The 19,494-nt window shown below is 41.4% G+C and overlaps 1 protein-coding gene across 2 annotated transcripts in view; it reads left to right on the forward strand.

Moving 5' to 3' along the window:
- DGUOK (deoxyguanosine kinase) overlaps window positions 1-18,654 on the forward strand; it is a 91,498-nt gene extending 72,844 nt beyond the window's left edge. The window contains exon 7 of one of the 2 annotated variants that reach the window (XM_033949912.1): window positions 16,355-18,654. In XM_033949912.1, coding sequence (XP_033805803.1) covers window positions 16,355-16,381 — 27 coding nt within the window. In that variant the 3' untranslated portion in view covers window positions 16,382-18,654. Of the gene's footprint in view, window positions 1-16,352 lie in introns of both variants that reach the window. The other variant, XM_033949914.1, reaches the window with a different exon arrangement.
- Window positions 18,655-19,494: the final 840 nt, after the last annotated feature.

Raw genomic sequence — 19,494 nt, forward strand, 5'->3', positions numbered from 1 at the left:
GGAGAATTTAGGAAACACTTAAAATCATATCTGTTCTTGAAGTACCTAGGTAGCTGATCTGCACAATCTCTCCCACAACAACTGATCTCATAAACTGTTAGTCATTAATCTCCAACTATGTAAGTTCTACTCAATTTGTAGCATTTTTTTTTAATCATTGTAAACCGCATAGAACTTCACGGTCCTGCGATATATAAACTGTTATTATTATTATTATTACCTACAAGTGTTGGGATCAGTGACTGCAACTTTAATGTTAGTGCCATGAGCCATAATGCACATAAGACCTTTACAAAGGTCTGTTCTCTCTTTGATGGTCTCCAGTATTGGAACTCAGCCAGAGTCTCAACTGATGGTTACACAGCAACAATCTCTCTAAAGGGAAAAGGTTTGAAAACCCCAAATTAGGGGAGGGAGAAATGACATCATTGGACCCAATGGACGTGTAACTTTGGAGCTCCGCAAATCCCAGCCTGAAATCTTTAATTAAATAGCTTCAGTCGTGGCCATTGCAGTGAAGAGCCATTTCGTTTTTGAGCAGAACAGGTTGGGAACTCGCAGTGATGAAAAAAACCCAGCACATCATGCACGGATTTGGCAGCTTTTGTTTTCCAGCCCACCCCAAAGCAGGCCCTAGTTGCAGATAAAATGGCGTCAGAGCACGTTCTCAGTACGCCGGAGATACTGGAGGTTACAGTGGAATCTGAATCTATTGAGCTTTAGGTTCATTCTGGAGGAAATCAAAACAGACCTTAAAGCTGTTCGCTCAGAACTTTTGACTCTTGCAACTGATCTACGGGAAGAAATTACAGAACTTGGTAACCGACTGATGGACTCTTGAGTCCCATTTGGATGAACAACATGACGCCATCTCTAGCTTGGAAACATCGGTGCAAAGTTGCAAATTGCTGGACACTTACCTCATGGACAAATTAGAAAATTTAGAAAATCGATCACAGAGACATAATTTACGTGTCTGTGGTCTTTCTGAATCTCCTGACTATACTGATTGTGAACATACCATACAGAGGTTGGTAAGTGCTTTTCTAGCAGAGACATCACATTCAATGTCTCCAGAGAACATGCAAATTGAGAGAGCACATCGTACTTTGGGGCGCTCTCGGGCGAATACCCCTCGAGATATAGTGGTCTGCTTTGTGGATTACAAATTAAAAGAGGCAGTTTTAACAGCAGCCAGGGCAGCAGCACCCTTCATTTAGGATACTTATTCGACTGAAATCTATCAGGACTTGGCGACTACTACTCTTCGCAGAAGGGATGAATGTAAACCTTATAAGCGATATCATAGGGAGAAAGGAGTTAAATATAAATGGCAACATCCGTTTGCATTGGTATTACTGGGAAGGTAAACTGCAAAAAAATACGTACAATTAAAGAAGCTAGTGAATTTCTCCCGGAGGTACAAATGCTATTGACACATGGATTTCCTACAGATCAAGTGCAGTAATCATCAGGGACTCTTTTGCGACCCTGATTTAAATGGCAGCACGCTCCAAAAGGGAAAGGTCGCCTTACCAGACAATCTTCACAGGCCCAATTGCCTTTGGGCCCCAAATCTGGTGTCCGATGAACTCTGCTTAGTGGACAAGATTTGCAGTTTCTAATGGCATAGATTTGTTTATCTGAAATTGTACTATTGAGCTTTATGATACTGGTGCACAGTTTATATGGTTACCATAATATGGAGTCTGGTTCTAGTGGTTCCTTTTGGGAACCTATTGCTAATTTTTGACAGAAGCCCAGTGAGTTGGCCCATTATAGGCTCGGGTTTCGGGCTGGACTCTGGGGATTATATCCACTCCACCCACCCCTATTTTTTTTGGGGGGGGGGGTTTCTCTCCCCTTTTCTTTTTCTAGGCAATGCTCTGCCTAAAAACATGCTGTGTTTTGGAGTTGTTATTTATTTTTTTTTTTTTTAACAGCGTGTGAATATCTTGTTGGGATATTCGGTGGGAACTTGGGTGGGTGTGGAGTGGAGGATGGGTTGATATGTTATGTTTGAGTTTTTGGTTAGCCCCACCCTGGTGAATGTCTCCTATGCCTTTTAGATGATCTTGTTATTGATCACGGTATGTATGATCCTGGATGAATGATATTATTCTGTTTTCTGGATAAAAATGATACACCTGAGATTACTCCTTTTGTGTTATGGGAAACTTTAAAAGTTATGAGGGGAAATGTGATTTCTTTGCAGGCCCATTTGACCAGAGAGAAAAGGATCCATGAGTCTCACTTGAGGGCCCAAATTCAGTTCCTGGAACTTGAGCTTAGAATGGGGAAGGATAAACAAGCTTGTGGTGTGAAGCTCAGAGGTGAAACAACTCTGTGATCTCAATTAAGCAGACATTGCTGTCCACTTGAATAGGCTTAAACAGACCCATTTTGAATTCAATAATAAAACTAGCCAGTTGCTAGCACATAAGCTTAAAAAACGTAGGGAACAACATTATATTATTGCTATTTGTGATAACACGGGGAAGCTATCTTCTGACACTCAAGTGATTCACCGGGAATTCTTACAATACTTTCAGACCCTTTATACCCCAGATTCTTCCTCCAATGATGAGCTCATACAACAATTCTTAGATAAAGTAGAACTTCCCACTTGCTCTCCAGATGAGGCAGACACTCTTTCTCAACTGAATATCGGCGAAACGGGACCCGTTGATGATTCATGCGGGCAGTCCCTATTATGCAGTTTGAGTTGCCACAGAGAAAATGCCAAGATAAGTGGCATTTCATATACAGTATTTCGAAAAATTATTTTTCTCTGACGGGACATTTGCTTGCCCCACGGAGTTATGGGAGCAATATTGAATATATTTATTGATTTGCAGTGGCAGTAATGAAGTTTTATATGCAACTGCCATATTAATTCATATATTTATTTATTTTATGGTTTATGAAAATCACAAATTAAGAAAACATAAAAAAATATATAGTATATAAAAAAGTTTTGATAATTATGGCCTGTAAGTTTTGGCCGAAAATACCAGTGAAGGTTTTCTAATCTATGAAAGAGACCTACTACCACCTTGCAATTAGAGGAGAACTTTATATGTTCCTCGGTGTGGTGCTTCTGAGATCTTTCCTTCACTGTGGTCTCTATGTGCTATTGTTAACCTCCAGTTGTGGATCTTTTGTATTTAGTTGACACAAAACATTTTCCACACATTTGTTCAATTAAGGACCTACCCCATTCAAAGGTCCCTGGTCTAGATGGCTTTGGTAATTGTTTGGTCTAGATGGCTTTGGTAATCATTTTTATAAATATTTTTATAGTTATTTGTCTCCACTCTTGATCAGGGTGTACAATACAATTGGGGAACAAACACTACTTCCACATTCCTGAGACTGGCTGCAGTTACCTTGATTCCTAAACCATGGAAAAATCCTCAGCAATGTAGTTCTTATAGGCCAATATAATTTTTAAATACTGATTATAAGATCTATGTAAAGATCTTCGCCACTCGATTACAGAGTGGTGGTGTCTCTTGTACACCCTGACCAATCAGGATTTATTTGAGGTAGGAAAGCCTCGGATAATATTCGTAGGGCATTACATTTAATAGATGCCATGCAAAGAGGTCACATACCCGTGCTTTTTCTGTCATTAGATGCAGAGAAAGCCTTCGATAGGGTGTACTGGCCCTATATGATGACAATGTTGGGTAAAGTGGGTATCTCGGGCCCGTACTTGAACTGGATTCAAGCCCTATATTATCAACTTTTCTCAGCCTTGAAAATTAATGGTCACTATTTGGAGGCTTTTGAGCTATTTTGAGGCACTAGACAAGGGTGTGCTTTGTCCCCCTTGCTTTTTGCATTGTCGGTAGGCCCTTGGCTTGTTTGATTTGGTCCTGGGTGTGACTTTGAACTCAGTGGATCATTGTATTATACTATTTGCAGATGATATTCTTCTTATGCTAAGTGTACCAGCATTGTCCTTGGCAGGGATTTTGGATATTTTAGATGCCTATAGTTGGTCTCTGGCTTTAAAATCAATATGACTAAATCCGAGATCCTTAATCTGATCATAGAAACATAGAATATGACGGCAGAAAAGGGCCACATCCCAACAAGTCTGCCCACTCTAATGACCTACCCCCCTAAGTTCTTCCTTGAAGTGATCCCACATGCTTATACCATTTTTTCTTAAAATCTAGCACGCTGCTGGCCTCAATTACCTGCAATTACCAGCAATGATCAACCATCCTCTCTCCTGCTGAGGTATCCAGTCTTCAGGCCAAACTTCCATTTTTTTGAGCTGCTACATATATCCGCTATCCTGGTATAAATCTCACTAGCTCGGTCTCAGAATTGTATAAACATAATTTTCCGAACAAATTTAAAGAAGTACTCTCTGACTTGGGACCGTTGGGAAGGCCTCAGTACCTCTTGGCTAGGCCAGATTAATGCAGTAAAGATGGCGGTTTTGCCAAAATTTCTCTATTTACAGCTTTACCAATTGCGATTCCTAAACGTCTTTTTACCTTCTAAATCATAAGATCTTTTCTTATATCTGGAAAAAGAAGCCCCCAGTGTTAAGTGGGCACTGTTAAGTCAGGTGAGATGGAGAGGTGGAATTGGGGTCCCTCACTTTGCTACATATCATCAGGCGGCTCAAATCCAGATAGTGGCAGCATGAGTGGGTCCACAGAAACCATGGACCCGTTTAGAGCAACAACAAATTCCCACTATACCACTCTGGGCTCTCTCATGGTTACCTATAGATAGATTGAGTCAGTTGCTCCTCGAGCTCTCTGAACTTATGCAAAAACCTTTGAAAACTTGGATTGCTCTGCGCAAGTGCTTATGTCCAGAGCAGAAAGTATTCCATCTTTCTCCAATTATTTCTTGTCAGATTTTCCTCCTAATCAAGTCTATAGAGTGTTTTTGGACTGGTCTACATTATCTCTCAGAACTGTAGGCCAATTATGGGAAGGTGATGGCCTTATTCCTTTTGAGGACTTAATTTGCGAGTAAGCCTGTCCTCAAAAGATCTTTTTCATTATCACCAGCTCCGGGATTTTCTATATTCTCATGGGCATGAGGAATTGCAGTTGGGGAAAACTCATTTAGAACAAGCACTACCTAGGACTACTCAGCATGGTGGCCTAGCTAGGTTGTACAGGACCCTTTTTGCTTCAAAGAGACCCAGTCAGTGGTTATACTGACCATTGGGAGCAAGTTTTAGAACATTCTTATTCCTCGATACAGTGGGTAGGTATATATATATAGGTCGCTTTTTCAGGTCTCGGTGTCAACGTCCCTGGTGGAGAATGGGTATAAGTACATGACCCCAGCTCGCCTCTCTAAAATATTCCTGGGTTCCTCTGACTCATGTTGTTGGAACTGTGGCCACCGAGGTATCTTTGTACATATTTGGTGGACATGTCCCTTGTTAACCCCGTTTTGGACCCAATTACTACAAACATTGGGAAGTATATTGGGTTTTACATATCCTTAAATACCTGACACTTGCCTCTTACATGTTAGGCCTTTGGGGGTCCTTCAATGACTACATAGATTTGCTCCATTTCTATTTGTGGTATCCAAATTAGTCCTGGCACGTCACTGGAAACAAGTTATGATCCCCATTGGACATGGTTTTAAGAAAGTTGGATTAGGAGAAAGAATTTTGCTTTGCATCCAGATGTAGTACATTTTTTCCCCACAGGGTTAAACAACAGTCCCTCCACCACATTGCCTGTTGGTTCCCCCTTTGGATTTAAACTTGGTGTCATTTGCCTTAGTTCCGCTTCTCTTTGTACTTTTTGATTCTGCAACCTTAAAAGTTACAGAATTAAGAGGGTTTTTTTTCTTGTAGCCATTTGTTTAGCTAGGCCAGGGGTAGGCAATTCCGGTCCTCGAGAGCCGGAGCCAGGTCAGGTTTTCAGGATATCCACAATAAATATGTATGAGATAGATTTCCATCTCAAGGAGGCAATGCAAGCAAATCCATCTCATACATATTCATTGTGGATATCCTGAAAACCTGACCTGGCTCCGTCTCTTGAGGACCGGAATTGCCTACCCCTAAGCTAGGCAAACTTCAGATCTGCAGGCCTTATCCTAAAGAGAACGTTTTTAGCAAGGAAAAGGTTTAGATCAGTTCCCATTTCCTTCCTAAAGGTCTGCCACTTTTCTATCTGAATTAGACTATTTTTTTACCCTTTTTTTCAGGATCTTAAAAATGAAGGTAGATCAGTTGCTTTGCACAAATTAGATACTGGACATATGTTGAAGCAGTATCTGAAGAGTAAAAAAGGAAATCAGATAAGTCCTTTGGCCCAAATTCTCTATAGTGCGCTTCTGTTCTGTGTTCAAGGAAGAAAATCCTGGAGAAGGACCGCGATTGGCAGGCAAAATTACATGTGAGAATGAAGTGGATACCGAACTGTTCACTGAAGAAAGTGTTTATGAACAACTTGAAAAACTGAAGGTGGACAAAGCCATGGGACCGGACAGAATCCATCCCAGAATATTGAAGGAGCTCAGAGAGGTTATGGTGGCATCACTTAAAAAATTTGTTGAATAAATCCCTGGAGATGGGAGTAGTCCCATGGAATTGGAGAAAAGCGGATGTGGTTCCTTTTCACAAAAGATGAAACAGGAAACTATAGGCCGGAAGCATTGATGAAGGAGAAGATAGCGAAATTCCTAGAATCAAATGGGTTACAACAGGGGTGCCCAAATGGTTGATCGCGATCGATCGGTAGATCGCAAAGGCAATGCGAGTCGATCGCGTTGCCTTTGCGATCTTTTTCTCCCTGCTGCTTCCACAAGCCAGGCCTGGCGCGTACAAGCGCCGGACTCACAAAACTTCACCTCCAACTTTAGAGAGGAAGTTCTGGGCCAGCCAATTGCTGCCTGGCTGGCCTGGAACTTCCGTCCCGACATTAGAATTGATGCCGGAGGTGAAGTTTTGCGAGTCCGGCCCTTGTACCAGGCCTGGCTTAGGGAAACAGCAGGGAGAAATTGCGTTGGTGGCTTGGGAGTGGGGGTAGGGAAAGAATCAGGAAGTATCAAAATCGGCATGATGGCTTGGGGGGGGCAGGGGGAGAGAGACAGAAAGGCAGAAATAAAGAGGGGGGCAGGGGGAGAGAGAAAGAAAGAAATATTGGCTTTACAGAAGAAGGAAGTGCAACCAGAGACTCATGAAATCACCAGACAAAAAGGTAGGAAAAATGATTTTATTTTCAATTTAGTTATCAAAATATGTCCGTTTTGAGAATTTATATCTGCTGTCTATATTTTGCACTATGGCCCCCTTTTACTAAACCGCAATAGCGGTTTTTAGTGCAGGGAGCCTATGAGCATCTAGAGCAGCGCAGGGCATTCAGCGCAGCTTCCTGCACTAAAAACCGCTATCGCAGTTTAGTAAAAGGGGAAGAGGGTATATTTGTCTATTTTTGTATAGTTGTTACTGAGGTGACATGGCATATTTTAAAGTCTTGACCTCTGATAAAACTCCCAAATACAAATGATAATTAACATTTTCTCTGCGTACAGTGTGCTTTGTATTTTTAAAAATTTTATTGTTGGTAGATCATTTTGACTTAGTCATTTTAAAAGTAGCTCTAAAACCAAAAATGTTTGGGCACCCCTGGGTTACAAGATCCGAAACAACATGGCTTTACTAAAGGTAAATTGTACCAAATGAATCTGATTGAATTCTTTGACTGGATGACCAGAGAATTAGATTGAGGAAGTGCACTAGATATAATTTACTTAGATTTCAGCAAATTGACATGATTCCTTCTATGAGGCTCTTGAACAAATTTGACCAGCTGAAGTTAAGACCAAAGTGGTGAACTGGATTAGAAACTGGTTGGTAGGAAATTCTTTTTAATGGAGAGGGAGGTGGATGCCTGGAATACCCTCCTGAGGAAGGTGGTGGAGAGGAAAACTGTGATAGAATTCAAAAAAGCATGGGATGAACATAAAGAATCTCTAATTAGAATATGGATGGGCAAAGGAGATGGTTTGGATAGGCTGCAGTGAGCTTCAACGGCAACTCCAGTAGTTTGGAACCTAAGGACAGTACCAGGTAGGCTTTTATAAGGCCTTTGGCCCAGAAATAACAAAGAAAAAATAAATTTTAATTTAATCATGACATTGTAGTGCATGTGATTACAGGGCAGTCTGGATAGACCATTCAGGTCTTTATCTGCTGTCATTTACTATGTTACTAGACTGGGATTGTTCTCCCTTGAGAAAAGGAGACTGCGAGGGGATATGATCGAGACTTTCAAAATACTGAAAGGAATCGACAAAATAGAGCAGGAAAAAAAAGTATTTACAATGTCCAATGTGACACGGACAAGAGGACATGGACTGAAGCTAAGGGGGGACAAGTCCAGGACAAATATCAGGAAGTTCTGCTTCACGCAACAAGTGGTAGATACCTGGAATGCTCTCCCAGAGGAGGTTATTGCGGAATCCACCGTTCTAGGATTTAAAAGCAAACTAGATGCATATCTCCTTATGAGAGGCATAGAGGGATATGGGTGACTAAAATTACGCCAGATGTACACCTGGCTGGGCCTCCGCATGTGCGGATCGCCAGACTTGATGGACCAAAGGTTTGATCCGGAGATGGCAGTTCTTATGTACTATGCAAGTTAGGTAGTAGTAGGCACCCTATCGCTGCCTAACTTTAATCATTTTAATTTATGATAAACAGCTTGGTAATTGACCGCATCATTTAAAACCAATTAAAATCTAATTTTTAAAAATGTACTGTAAGTGCTTGCAAGTGCCTACAAACAACAGCATCCAACTCCCATACATAGAGGCACCTACTGGCGCCTACATCTAAAGTAGGTGTAGTTTATATCAAAGTGGATGTAGTCACCAGTAGGCATCTCTATGGACATGATTCTCATTGAAAAAGGCGCTGGAAATATAGGCCTGTAAAAACCCTGGCCTACTTTTGACATGGCCACGATTCTCTAAATGGCACTGTCACATGATTGACACGTGATCAGTGCCACTTTTCTAAGCAGCTGCCACTAATGGCGCCATTTAGAGAATCTGGACCTTTATTCTTTTTGGAAGATCCCATGAAGGAGAAATAGTATTAAAAGTGAAAATTGCTTTACAAGTTAAACAAGCTATTTCTTCATATATTCTCTCTGGTCTTTCAGTTCCAAAAGATCACTCTACAAGGGGTCAATCTGTTTCTAAGGTAGAGCACTCCTTTGTTCCTCCTCAGGAAATTTGCTAAGTGGCAAACTGGAAATCTAGTATTTATTTATTTATTTGCTTATGCTCACACCTTTTTCATTAGTAGCTCTAGCTGAGTTACATTCAGATACAGTACAAGGGGCCGCTGAAATGTTCTCAGTCCAACCAAGAAGAAAATGATGTGGAGCCATGAAACTTATACTTCTGAGCCAGTCAGGGCCTTTGGCCCCTCCCCATGCATCCCAGGATACACTGGGAAGAGGAAGGCCTGCCATTTTGGAGTGGCGGGCCTGCAAACAGGAGGGACTGAGCATCTCTCCTGCTGCCGTCTTCATGTAGAGGTATGTGGGGGGTGGTCAGGGAGGCATCCAGTGGCAGGAGGGAGTGGGCATCCTGACGAATTTTTTATTAAAGTGCAGAAAGGGGGTGGGAGGTTCGGTTCAGCAGGAGGGAGAGGGTCGCAGCGGCAGCAGGTGGGAGTGGACATCCATCCTGCCTCTCTTTATTTTTCTTCCAGGGGTCGTGCGGAGGGGGGGACCCTTCACTGGGGGGGCGGCTTGATTCGTATGTTTTTTTAATATGGGGCAGATGTGCATGTGTAATACACTTACAACATCTGTGCCATAAAAAAAAAAGAAAAAAGGCTGAGTGACAGGAGGCTGCTTTGGGGTTTCTCTTGCCACTCAGCTGTTCAGGCTTCCCCAAACCAACTCTATGCAAGTTTAAGAGCTAGTTTTTAAGCAAACGATCGGATAGGATAATGACTTCCCTCCACAAAACTCATTTGCATGGGAAGCCGTTTGAACATCGATCGCTTTAGAAATTGGCCCAAAAATCAGCCCACAGCAACTCGCACGGTATTAACAACTTTTTTTTTTAATATACTTTATTGATACAAATACAAACAAGCACATAAGTAGCCAGATCTGATGCGCTAGCACTCTTTGACACATATCCAATGAAGGTAAATATACCGCAAACAAACACCCCCTCCCCCACCCCTCTAAAGAATACTCCCCTCTCAAACAGAACAAAGAATGAATGTGTGCAATCATAATAATATGGGAATAACAGCATCTAAAGAGCTATTATAGTAACTCTGTGGGCTCAGATTGAGCATGCTGCTAAGTAATATAGGAGTCCTCTGGAGAGCTGAGTCAACTTAGACATTTGTTGAATATAATTCACTTTTGCCAGCACAGTAGAGAAAGCAGGCATCTCCAGCTTCTTCCCATGGGATGCCAACAGTAGGTGACCACAGTGAAAACTAAATGGACCCATTTCCTCCTGCATGCTGGCAAGGCAAAAGGACCAACATTCAGTAGACAGCATTTGATAGATTTGTCCCAGCACATCAAAGATAAATTGCAAGATCCAATCCCAATATTGTTGAGCCTTGGGGTAATACCACCAGATATGTCCAAAGTTACCCACTGCCCCACAAGCTTTTCAGCAAAGGTCAGAGCCATTTTCCAACATAGTTCCAATGATAATAATAATAATAATAATAATTTTATTTTTTTATATACCGCCTAGTACAATTTGTAACCATTTTCTACTATATTGTTGGCAAAAGAAACTTTAAGAAGTGATTGAAGAATCTTACCCAATTCCTTCACTGAGTAACATTTACAAAGGAGTGCCTCCCACTGTTATTTATATTTTGAGGGTACTTGGTTAATTGCGCATTATACAGTTTGGTGATGCTTCCCCAACCACTTCCTCCAATCAGAGCCACCTCCAACGATGACGTCTCCATGGATCTCAAATCTGGTTGGGCTCTTCTTTTGATAAAATTTTCTAGCTGTCTATATGGAAAAAGATCCTGGGGAGACAATCTATATTCATCCACCAAAGTCTCATATGTAAGTAACTCCCCAGCCTTAAAAAGCTGACCCAAAGTCAGCAGGCCCTTCTTGACCCAGCCTCAAAATACTAGGTTCAATTCCCTAGGAATAAAGTTGGGTGCATAGAGAATAGCTGTCCCTGAAAAATACATTTTCTCGCCTAAAAAGCAAACACGAACCCGTATCCAAAGAGTCATGATATACTTTAAAATGGGGTTCCCTTTATGGAATATATCTTTCAAGAGTGTCAGTGGCAGCCAGGGCATCACCCACAGTGGAGCCCTACCTAATTTATGTTGCTCCATTCATACCCATGATCTATGACGGTCCCACTTCCAGTTAATAAGATATCGAAGCAGAGCAGCCTGATATTAATAGCGAAAATGGGGGATTGCCCTACCATCTAGATGCCTGGGCTGGAAGAGCATGGCACAGGCTACCCTAGGGGGTTTATTCTTCCAGATATATGAAAACACCAGCCTTTCCAAGCGTTGAAATAATTCCCCTGTCAAAGCTATGGGGAGTGTGGAAAAAAATATATAAAAGTTGGGGAAGCACCACCATCTTCACTGTATGAACTCTTCCTAGCCATGATATATTAAGGTGTTGCCATCTCTCCAACTCATCCTAGATATAATTCAACATTGTAGGATAGTTAGCTGCATATAACAAACTAGCTGATGCCCCGGCGTTGCACGGGTATTTAATTATAGCAATAACACTGTAAATGGATTCAAATAAAGATACTTTATAGTGGTGAATGAAATTATTTTTTGACAGCTTTATAAAAAGTACAATATTCAAATTATAATGTGAAATATTTGACAAAATGAATACAATACAACTAGCACAAAACTTGATTATAAACAACATTTTTAGTTTCACCTCCAGGAGCAAGAACATATAAATTCTTGGGTGAACCCACCCTTGAGCAAGCAACATAGAGTTGTCCATGGGAAAAACAGGGGGATCTTAAATCCACTCCACAGTATGTAATAGTCTGTCCCTGTGATTTGTTGATTGTGATAGAGAATGCAAGACTCACTGGAATTTGCAATCTCTTAAACTGAAAAGGAAGATCTGTTGGAATAAGTGGCATCCAAAAGTTTCAGTATTGATTTAAACAACTCAATATGTGGAAACTCAGGTTGAAAAGAAACTCCATGCAGTTTTTTCCCGGTTCAGAATGGAACCTGTGTTCCTAGTTCAGCATATGTGAGTACTCATGTAATGTAATAACATTATGAACTGGGGTGCATGAAGGAAACAGTTACAAACACAGTTAGAACATACAAACTCTATATGTATGGTGTCCATGGTAGAATAGAAACGATGTCCCTAGTGGTTATAGTGTCATAGAAAGTGTTTTATAGTTGGAATAACTGTGAGAATGGCAGCTTTTTACATCCTTTCCATTGACATGAATGGGTGAAATCTGATTTTATGTTTGTAGCTCCGCCCACATGTGCAGGTGGGCCGCGAGACCCCCAGAACATATCACCCCAGGTAGTGAGGGATCTGCATACCAAGTTTCGTTCAAATCGGGCAAGCCGTTTTTGCGTTGGCAGCTTTTTACATTTTTTCCATTGACATGAATGGGTGAAATCTGATTTTCTGTTTGTAGCTCCGCCCACGTGTGCAGGTGGGCCGCGAGACCCCCAGAACATATCACCCCAGGTAGTGAGGGATCAGCATACCAAGTTTAGTTCAAATCGGTCCCACAGCTTTTTACATTTTTCCCATTGACTTGAATGGGTGAAATCTGAAGTTCTGTTTGTAGCTCCGCCCACGTGTTCAGGTGGGCCACGAGACCCCCAGAACATATCACCCCAGGTAGTGAGGGATCTGCATACCAAGTTTCGTTCAAATCAGTCAAGCCGTTTTTGAATTACTGTGAGAATGGCAGCTTTTTACATTTTTTCCATTGACATGAATGGGTGAAATCCGATTTTCTGTTTGTAGCTCCACCCATGTGTGCAGGTGGGCCGCGAGACCCCCAGAACATATCATCCCAGGTAGTGAGGGATCTGCATACCAAGTTTCGTTCAAATCGGTCAAGCCGTTTTTGCGTGATCGCGGCACATACACACATACATACATACATACCTCCGATTTTATATATATAGATTTAGCTTAGTGGTAAAATTGATTCCCAAATACTGCAAGAACCAGGTCACCCAGTTAAACAGGAAAGTTGCAGAAATCAGCTGTCTGTCATTATCAGTAAGCGTAAGGTCTAAAATTTCCAACTTTGCCATATTGATTTTAAAACCTGATACCTGGCCAAAGGCGGACAAGATGTTAATCTCTGATAGAGAAGTAGAGGGATCCTTTAAGGTGAAGAGAATGTCATCTGCAAAAAAGAGTATCTTAGTTTCCAATGCACCACACGAGATACCCTGTATCTCTTGGGTTTGCCTCACTAATTGCACCAAAGGTTCCATTGCAAGTGCAAATAACATTGGAGAGAGCGCACGTCCTTGTCTTGTCTCTCTTCCCAATTCAAAGCTATCCTTATAGCAACCATTAATTTTTATACAAGCTAGGGGACTAGCATAAAGAGATCGAAGCCACTGAAAGTAACCCTCAGAAAAACCCACCCCCTCCAAGACCTGAAACAGATAAGACCAATACACCCTCTCGAATGCCTTTTCGGCATTGATGCCCAAAATGAAAGCTGAGCCCTCCTTATTACCAGCTTGCCAAATAAAATGGCATACCCTGTGAATATTGTGAAAAGTTTGGTGACCCGCACAAAGATGGCATGGTCATCTTTAATCAGATGGGGCATATAAGCCTGCAGGTGTTTAGCCAAAATTTTGGTATAATCCACACCAACAAGGATATAAGCCTATAAGAGGCACAAAAAGTTGTGCCTTTGCCCAGTTTCAGGAGAAAGGAAATGCCTGCTAAACACCAAGAGTGAGGCAATTCTCTCCCCCCCCCCCCCCAACTCGGCCAGACCATTTAGAAACCGCTATAAGGGCTTGGTTGGAGAGGAGCTGAATAATTTCTAAAATTTAGCAGTAAATCCATTCAGACCAGGAGATTTGCCCAATTGCATATCTTTGCCCCAAGAAATCTCCTCCAAGATTGGCATGAATAGCTGTTCCACCTCCCCCAGAGTGAAATGCAGAAGAGGAAACTGATCTAAAAAAAGTACTGAATCTCAGACATAGGAGGCCGCTGTTCAGGTTGATATAAGGCATGAGGATAATGAGTAAATGCTGTTGAATATGCTCAGGAGTAGTACATTCCTCGCCCTGCATTCCAAGTACCTGGGGGATAATATTTCTAGCTTGTTTCTTTTTCAATTTATGGGCCAATAATCTACCAGCTCTGTTGGCAGTTTCAAAATACTCCTGACAAAGATACTGCAGCTTAACATTTATCTCCACATACACTCCTAAAGCAACAACAAACCCGTATACATCCATTCAAACCCATCCCAACTCCCCCGACCTAAAGCAGTCGCTAAAAGAGAAAAAAACAGGCCATACTTCAGTGACATCCTGATTAGAGACCCTCTACCACCAACAGCAACCATAGAAGAAAACACCACTGCTCCATACCGCTATCCCCCTTACAATAAGTAGCAATAAGCAGCAACTGCTCTAGATCAGGCATACAGGGTAAAGGTTGCAACTCTGCACTATAAAGACTTATCCAGCAAAGCAAATAGGAAAAATTGTCCAGGATCAGGCCAAACAGAGTCCTAAGTAGTTGCCATAGCAAAGGAGTCTGTATGCTGTTGTAAACACTTTCTGATCCACACAGTGCCGCCATTGGGCTCCAGACTGGCAAGCCAACAAGAGTTTCTTGCATTGTCTAAGATCTTCCTGCCAAAGCTTGGCCTCCACCAAGAGGGTGCACACATCTTGTACAGTGGCAACATGATGAGTCTTATCATCCAGAACAAAGGAGAAGCCAAACGGATAGTGCCAGTGATAGCGGATGTCTTGGGATGGAAAGACATCAAGTGACTTCCCGGAAGTCTTGAGACCGCCTCAAGGTAATAGCAGACACATTTGCAAAATGTTTTATCTTGGCTCCCTCCAGCTCAATATGCCCCATTTTACGAGCAGCCTGCAAAACCCACTTAGGTGGAAAATGTAAAAAAACATGCAAAAATGTCGCTCGGTTTCTTCGGTGTCCTGGGGCCCAGTGCTCTGTGCACCCATTCAAATTCAATCCAGCTCAATATGCCCCACATTACGAGCAGCCTGCAAAACCCACTTAAGTAGAAAACGCAAAAAAGCATGCAACAAACATGCACCAAACTGTATAATGCACCAAATTGTATAATGCAGTTTCTTCGGTGTCCTGGAGCCCAATGCTCTGTGCACCCATTCATATTCAATCACGGTAAGGTCCCTATCGAGCTCCACCACTTGCAAAAAGTACTGACAAACTTTCAACATAATGGTGCCACATCTCGATCTTGTCTTGAGTCAGGAACTCCTCTGGCCCACAAGTTGTTGCATCGGGATTGACTTTCCCCATCTTCTATTTTAAGTAAGAGATCTTCACATTTCATTTCCAATGAGTTTGCAAGTCCAAACTATCCTGATCATGAGTGATGATATGTTCTTCAAAATCATTCAAATCATTTTATCGATTTTGTCATGGAGGCCTCCTATATCTGTTCATAACTCCGATTTCAGGGTAGATAAGAGTTGAATATCGGACATCCAGCACTTTAAGTACGTTCAGCTAGCCAAAGAGTTCCCATCTCTACCATCCACCAAATCCATCCCAGCAGAGGCCTCCGCCATCCCTGAGGATTTGGGATGATCTGCCATATTGCCCACACGCGGTTTAGAGAAATCGGGGATTTATAAGCAAATGTTAGTAAATCTGTTCTCACTTTTTTGTCCACCATATGGGAGCCCTGTCCGGGAGAAGAGGAAGCTCCAAAAATTTAAACAAAGGAACTCTGGTGCTGCTAGTTATCACTAATAACCACAAAGGTAGGGAGAGCTCTGATATCAGGCTGCCATGCTGGTCGGTGGCATCACCATTTTTAATGCATCTAGCCCTAGATTGTAAGCCCTGTTTGTGCTGGGAAATACTTGCTGTACCTGAATGTAACTCATCTTAAAGCTACTACTGGAAAGGCATGAATCACGCAATATATTAGAACCCATTGTGCAGCAAATCTTGCAAACCTGTCTGTAATCTCAGTGAGTCGTGCTGTGGATTTTTATTCATAGTTCCCAGATTCTAAAACAAGCCTGTATTTGTTATGCCACCTAAGAGATTTCTAACAAAACCACAACTTTTCTTTCCGGCAGGTGGAAGTCTTTGTGAAGAACCTGTGATGCCCACAGTGTTTTATTATGGCATCCCAACGTAGTCCCTTCACTGGAGTTACGTTGCATGACTACAGTGATATTGTGTGCACTGGGGCATTGAGAACTTGTGAGGGGGAGGAGGGAAACAAATCTTAACTTTCAATGTTTTATTTTTATTTATATCATTTTTCTTTTGCTTTAAAATTTATTGTTTTGGTGTACGATAACACATGGATCCATCTGTCTTTCAAAGGAACTTCTTGTGCACTAACAGCAGGCAAATGGAGAAAAACACAAAACCAAAAAAAGCAATTAACGTGTATCTAAGACTTTCTTCCCTATGTTGATTATGGATAATATGATGAAATAGATGAGTTGGTTGTTAGACTAGGTGAGAAGTATGCCTTGTTCCTTTGTGACTACATGGCATCCATGCTGCTCTTGAGGACATAACCGTTGTCTCTACGCTGGGACCTCAAGTCCAGGAGATATAGGCACCCTAAGCATGGGCAGACATCTACCTACAAATATTTTACTTTGTTATGATGTACTTGTGAACTATGTTATACATATTTGTAACTGGAAAATTGAGGCAGACACAAAGGCTTTGCCCCAAGCTGACCCAGTGTTGGAAATAAAGCATAAGGATCAGAAGATGAAGGATTATGTTCTTACAAAGACTTCTTATTCTCACTGAAAAATGCAGCTGAGATGCTTGTGATCTGTAGAGGGCCCTCTCTCCACCATATCAAAGTTTTAGAATTTTCAGGCCTCTTTCCGGATCACACACCTGCCACTGTCAGCATTTTAATCTTGTTTGCTGGTTTTTAATTAAGTCTGTAGTTGTAAAATAAATTAGGAGAGATTGAAAATCTCATGAGCAGTTGAATTTCTTATTTAACAAGTGGACATTTTTTTATAATGTTTTATAAGAGTGAATTCAGGGGTTGTGGCGGGAAAGATTTTAGGGTACATTTGTGATGGGGTGGAGTTTGAAATGGGAAGATTATCAGATTTATGTGTTATGTTGGAATGGATTTGTATTGTTAGAAAGATTTCAGGATTTATGGACTGTACTGTTGCAGGTTAGATATTCTTTTTTTTTCTGCTCATATCCCTGGCAGGAGTGGATTACATTTGTATAATTGCCTTTTTAATTAAAAGGAATCATAAAGGCTTACTGATTTCCAATACTTTCAAACAAATCAAGGTTTAAAGATCAAAGTTGCAAATATGTTATTGTGTAATCAACATCTCTGTGACAAAATGACTGTATCAGATGACGACAGACAATATTAAATATATGCAAATCAACAGATCTGATTCAACAACTGTTGCTTTAGTTAGATAAGACACTGGAAAAGACCAAGATGGTCCACAGTCAAAGGCAAGGGGTGTTTTGTATTGTTAGATGAATTGTAATGGTGGTGGTTAGGGGCCAGAGGACTTTATTTTGTTACAAAGATGACATTATCTGTGGTCGCCTTATTGAACTGTTCTGTCAACAGCACAAAGACTTAATATGTTGCTAAGCAACATGTCCACAATGCAATATAATAACAATACCTATTTACTTAGTGGTTATAAATTTGTAGCATGTTCTTGATATACCCTGGAATTTTTCTGATGATTTTACAGTACCTAAAAGGGTTTGGGGGAGAGAGTAAAGTTAATATTTGCATGAGTTGGCAAAGAAGAAAAGCTGAGGGAGTTCTGTGGGATCATCCTGACCCAAAAATATAATCCAGAACTGGTTCTAGACTAACCAGCACCCTAAGTGACAGCTAAATTGGCATCTCCTCTTGCCTTTGGTGAAGGCAACTCCAGTACAGATTTTAATTTTCCTGTATCCCCCACCCCTTCTGCCCAAGAAGGCCATTATCCGTCTCCACCTGCTCTCCCTTCCCCTACACATCCCATGGAAACACAGGAGGAGGGAGCACTGGTATGGTACTGCCTCACTACTCCAGTGGTGAATACCCAAAAGTTGGCCCTAAACAGGAGATTATAACAGAAGACAACTAACTGGTCCATCCAGTCTGCCCTCCTGTTCTTGTTGAAGAACATACCTCAGCTGCCAGCTCACTTCTTGTCCAGGATGGTTGTCAGCCAGAGTAAAACAAAAGACTTTATTCTTCCTTCACCTATGCTACGTATTTAGATTTTTGCTTTTAAATAAATCACTTAAGTATTGCTTTTAAGTGCTCTGTGTTGTTTTCTGCAGTTTAACAACTTCCTGCAGCGCTGAAAAGCATTGTTAATTTTCCAGTCCTGCAATAAAATGCATTTTGTGAGTTTAATGTGAGTAGTGAGTTTATTTTGGTATATTCCCTGCACAGCCTTCCCTTCAGGCTTGGTTGTTCTGTTTAAATTTTCACATGGCATTTTCCTCCTGCTCCTTTGGACTTCTAGCTCAATTACAGCGCATTACCCTTCACTCAGAACTACTCACGTACTTTTCCTCAGTGTTATATTTCCTCTCAATCCTGCATCTGTAGACCCTAGCCAAACATTTATGCTTTGTGGTTGTACAGTGACTCGGATATCCTCAGGGGCTATGGATGCTGTCAGCCCTGGCTGAACATGGAGTAGAAAAGCCACATGTAATCCACCCTACTCTTTGCCCCATTTATGGTCTTCAGGGGCAGGAGTGATCCCTATTTCTCCTATTCTGTTTCTGCTGTGTTTAAAAATGGCCCAGCTTCAAATTGAAAATAAAATCAACAACAACAACAACAAAAAAAGCAGCAGCCAGACTGGAGTAAAAGAAGATCACTCCTGCACATAGAAGATTGATGGAGTAAGAAGAGAAGGTCTTGGGAATTGGGGGAAGGGGGGATTTCACAAAAGCATGCATAAGAAAGGGTAAGCAAAAGCTCAGGTGGCCCCCATTATTAAAATGTCAGCTAAAGCAGAAAAGCATTAATTTTGATTTTTTTTTTTCTTTTTTAAATGAGAAAATAGGAAATGTTTATCTTTTAACCCTTATAACCGAATCTCCCGTACAATTCATATGTTCCAGGAATCACTCCATAGATTTGTACGCACAAGCCTCACTAGCAGCAATGTTTCTATAACACTCAAATAACATTGACCAATCACTTAACTCTGCTATTCTGTCCCAAACTTTATTATAAATG

The sequence above is a fragment of the Geotrypetes seraphini genome, chromosome 6, assembly GCF_902459505.1.
Source record: "Geotrypetes seraphini chromosome 6, aGeoSer1.1, whole genome shotgun sequence".
Classification (NCBI taxonomy): domain Eukaryota; kingdom Metazoa; phylum Chordata; class Amphibia; order Gymnophiona; family Dermophiidae; genus Geotrypetes; species Geotrypetes seraphini.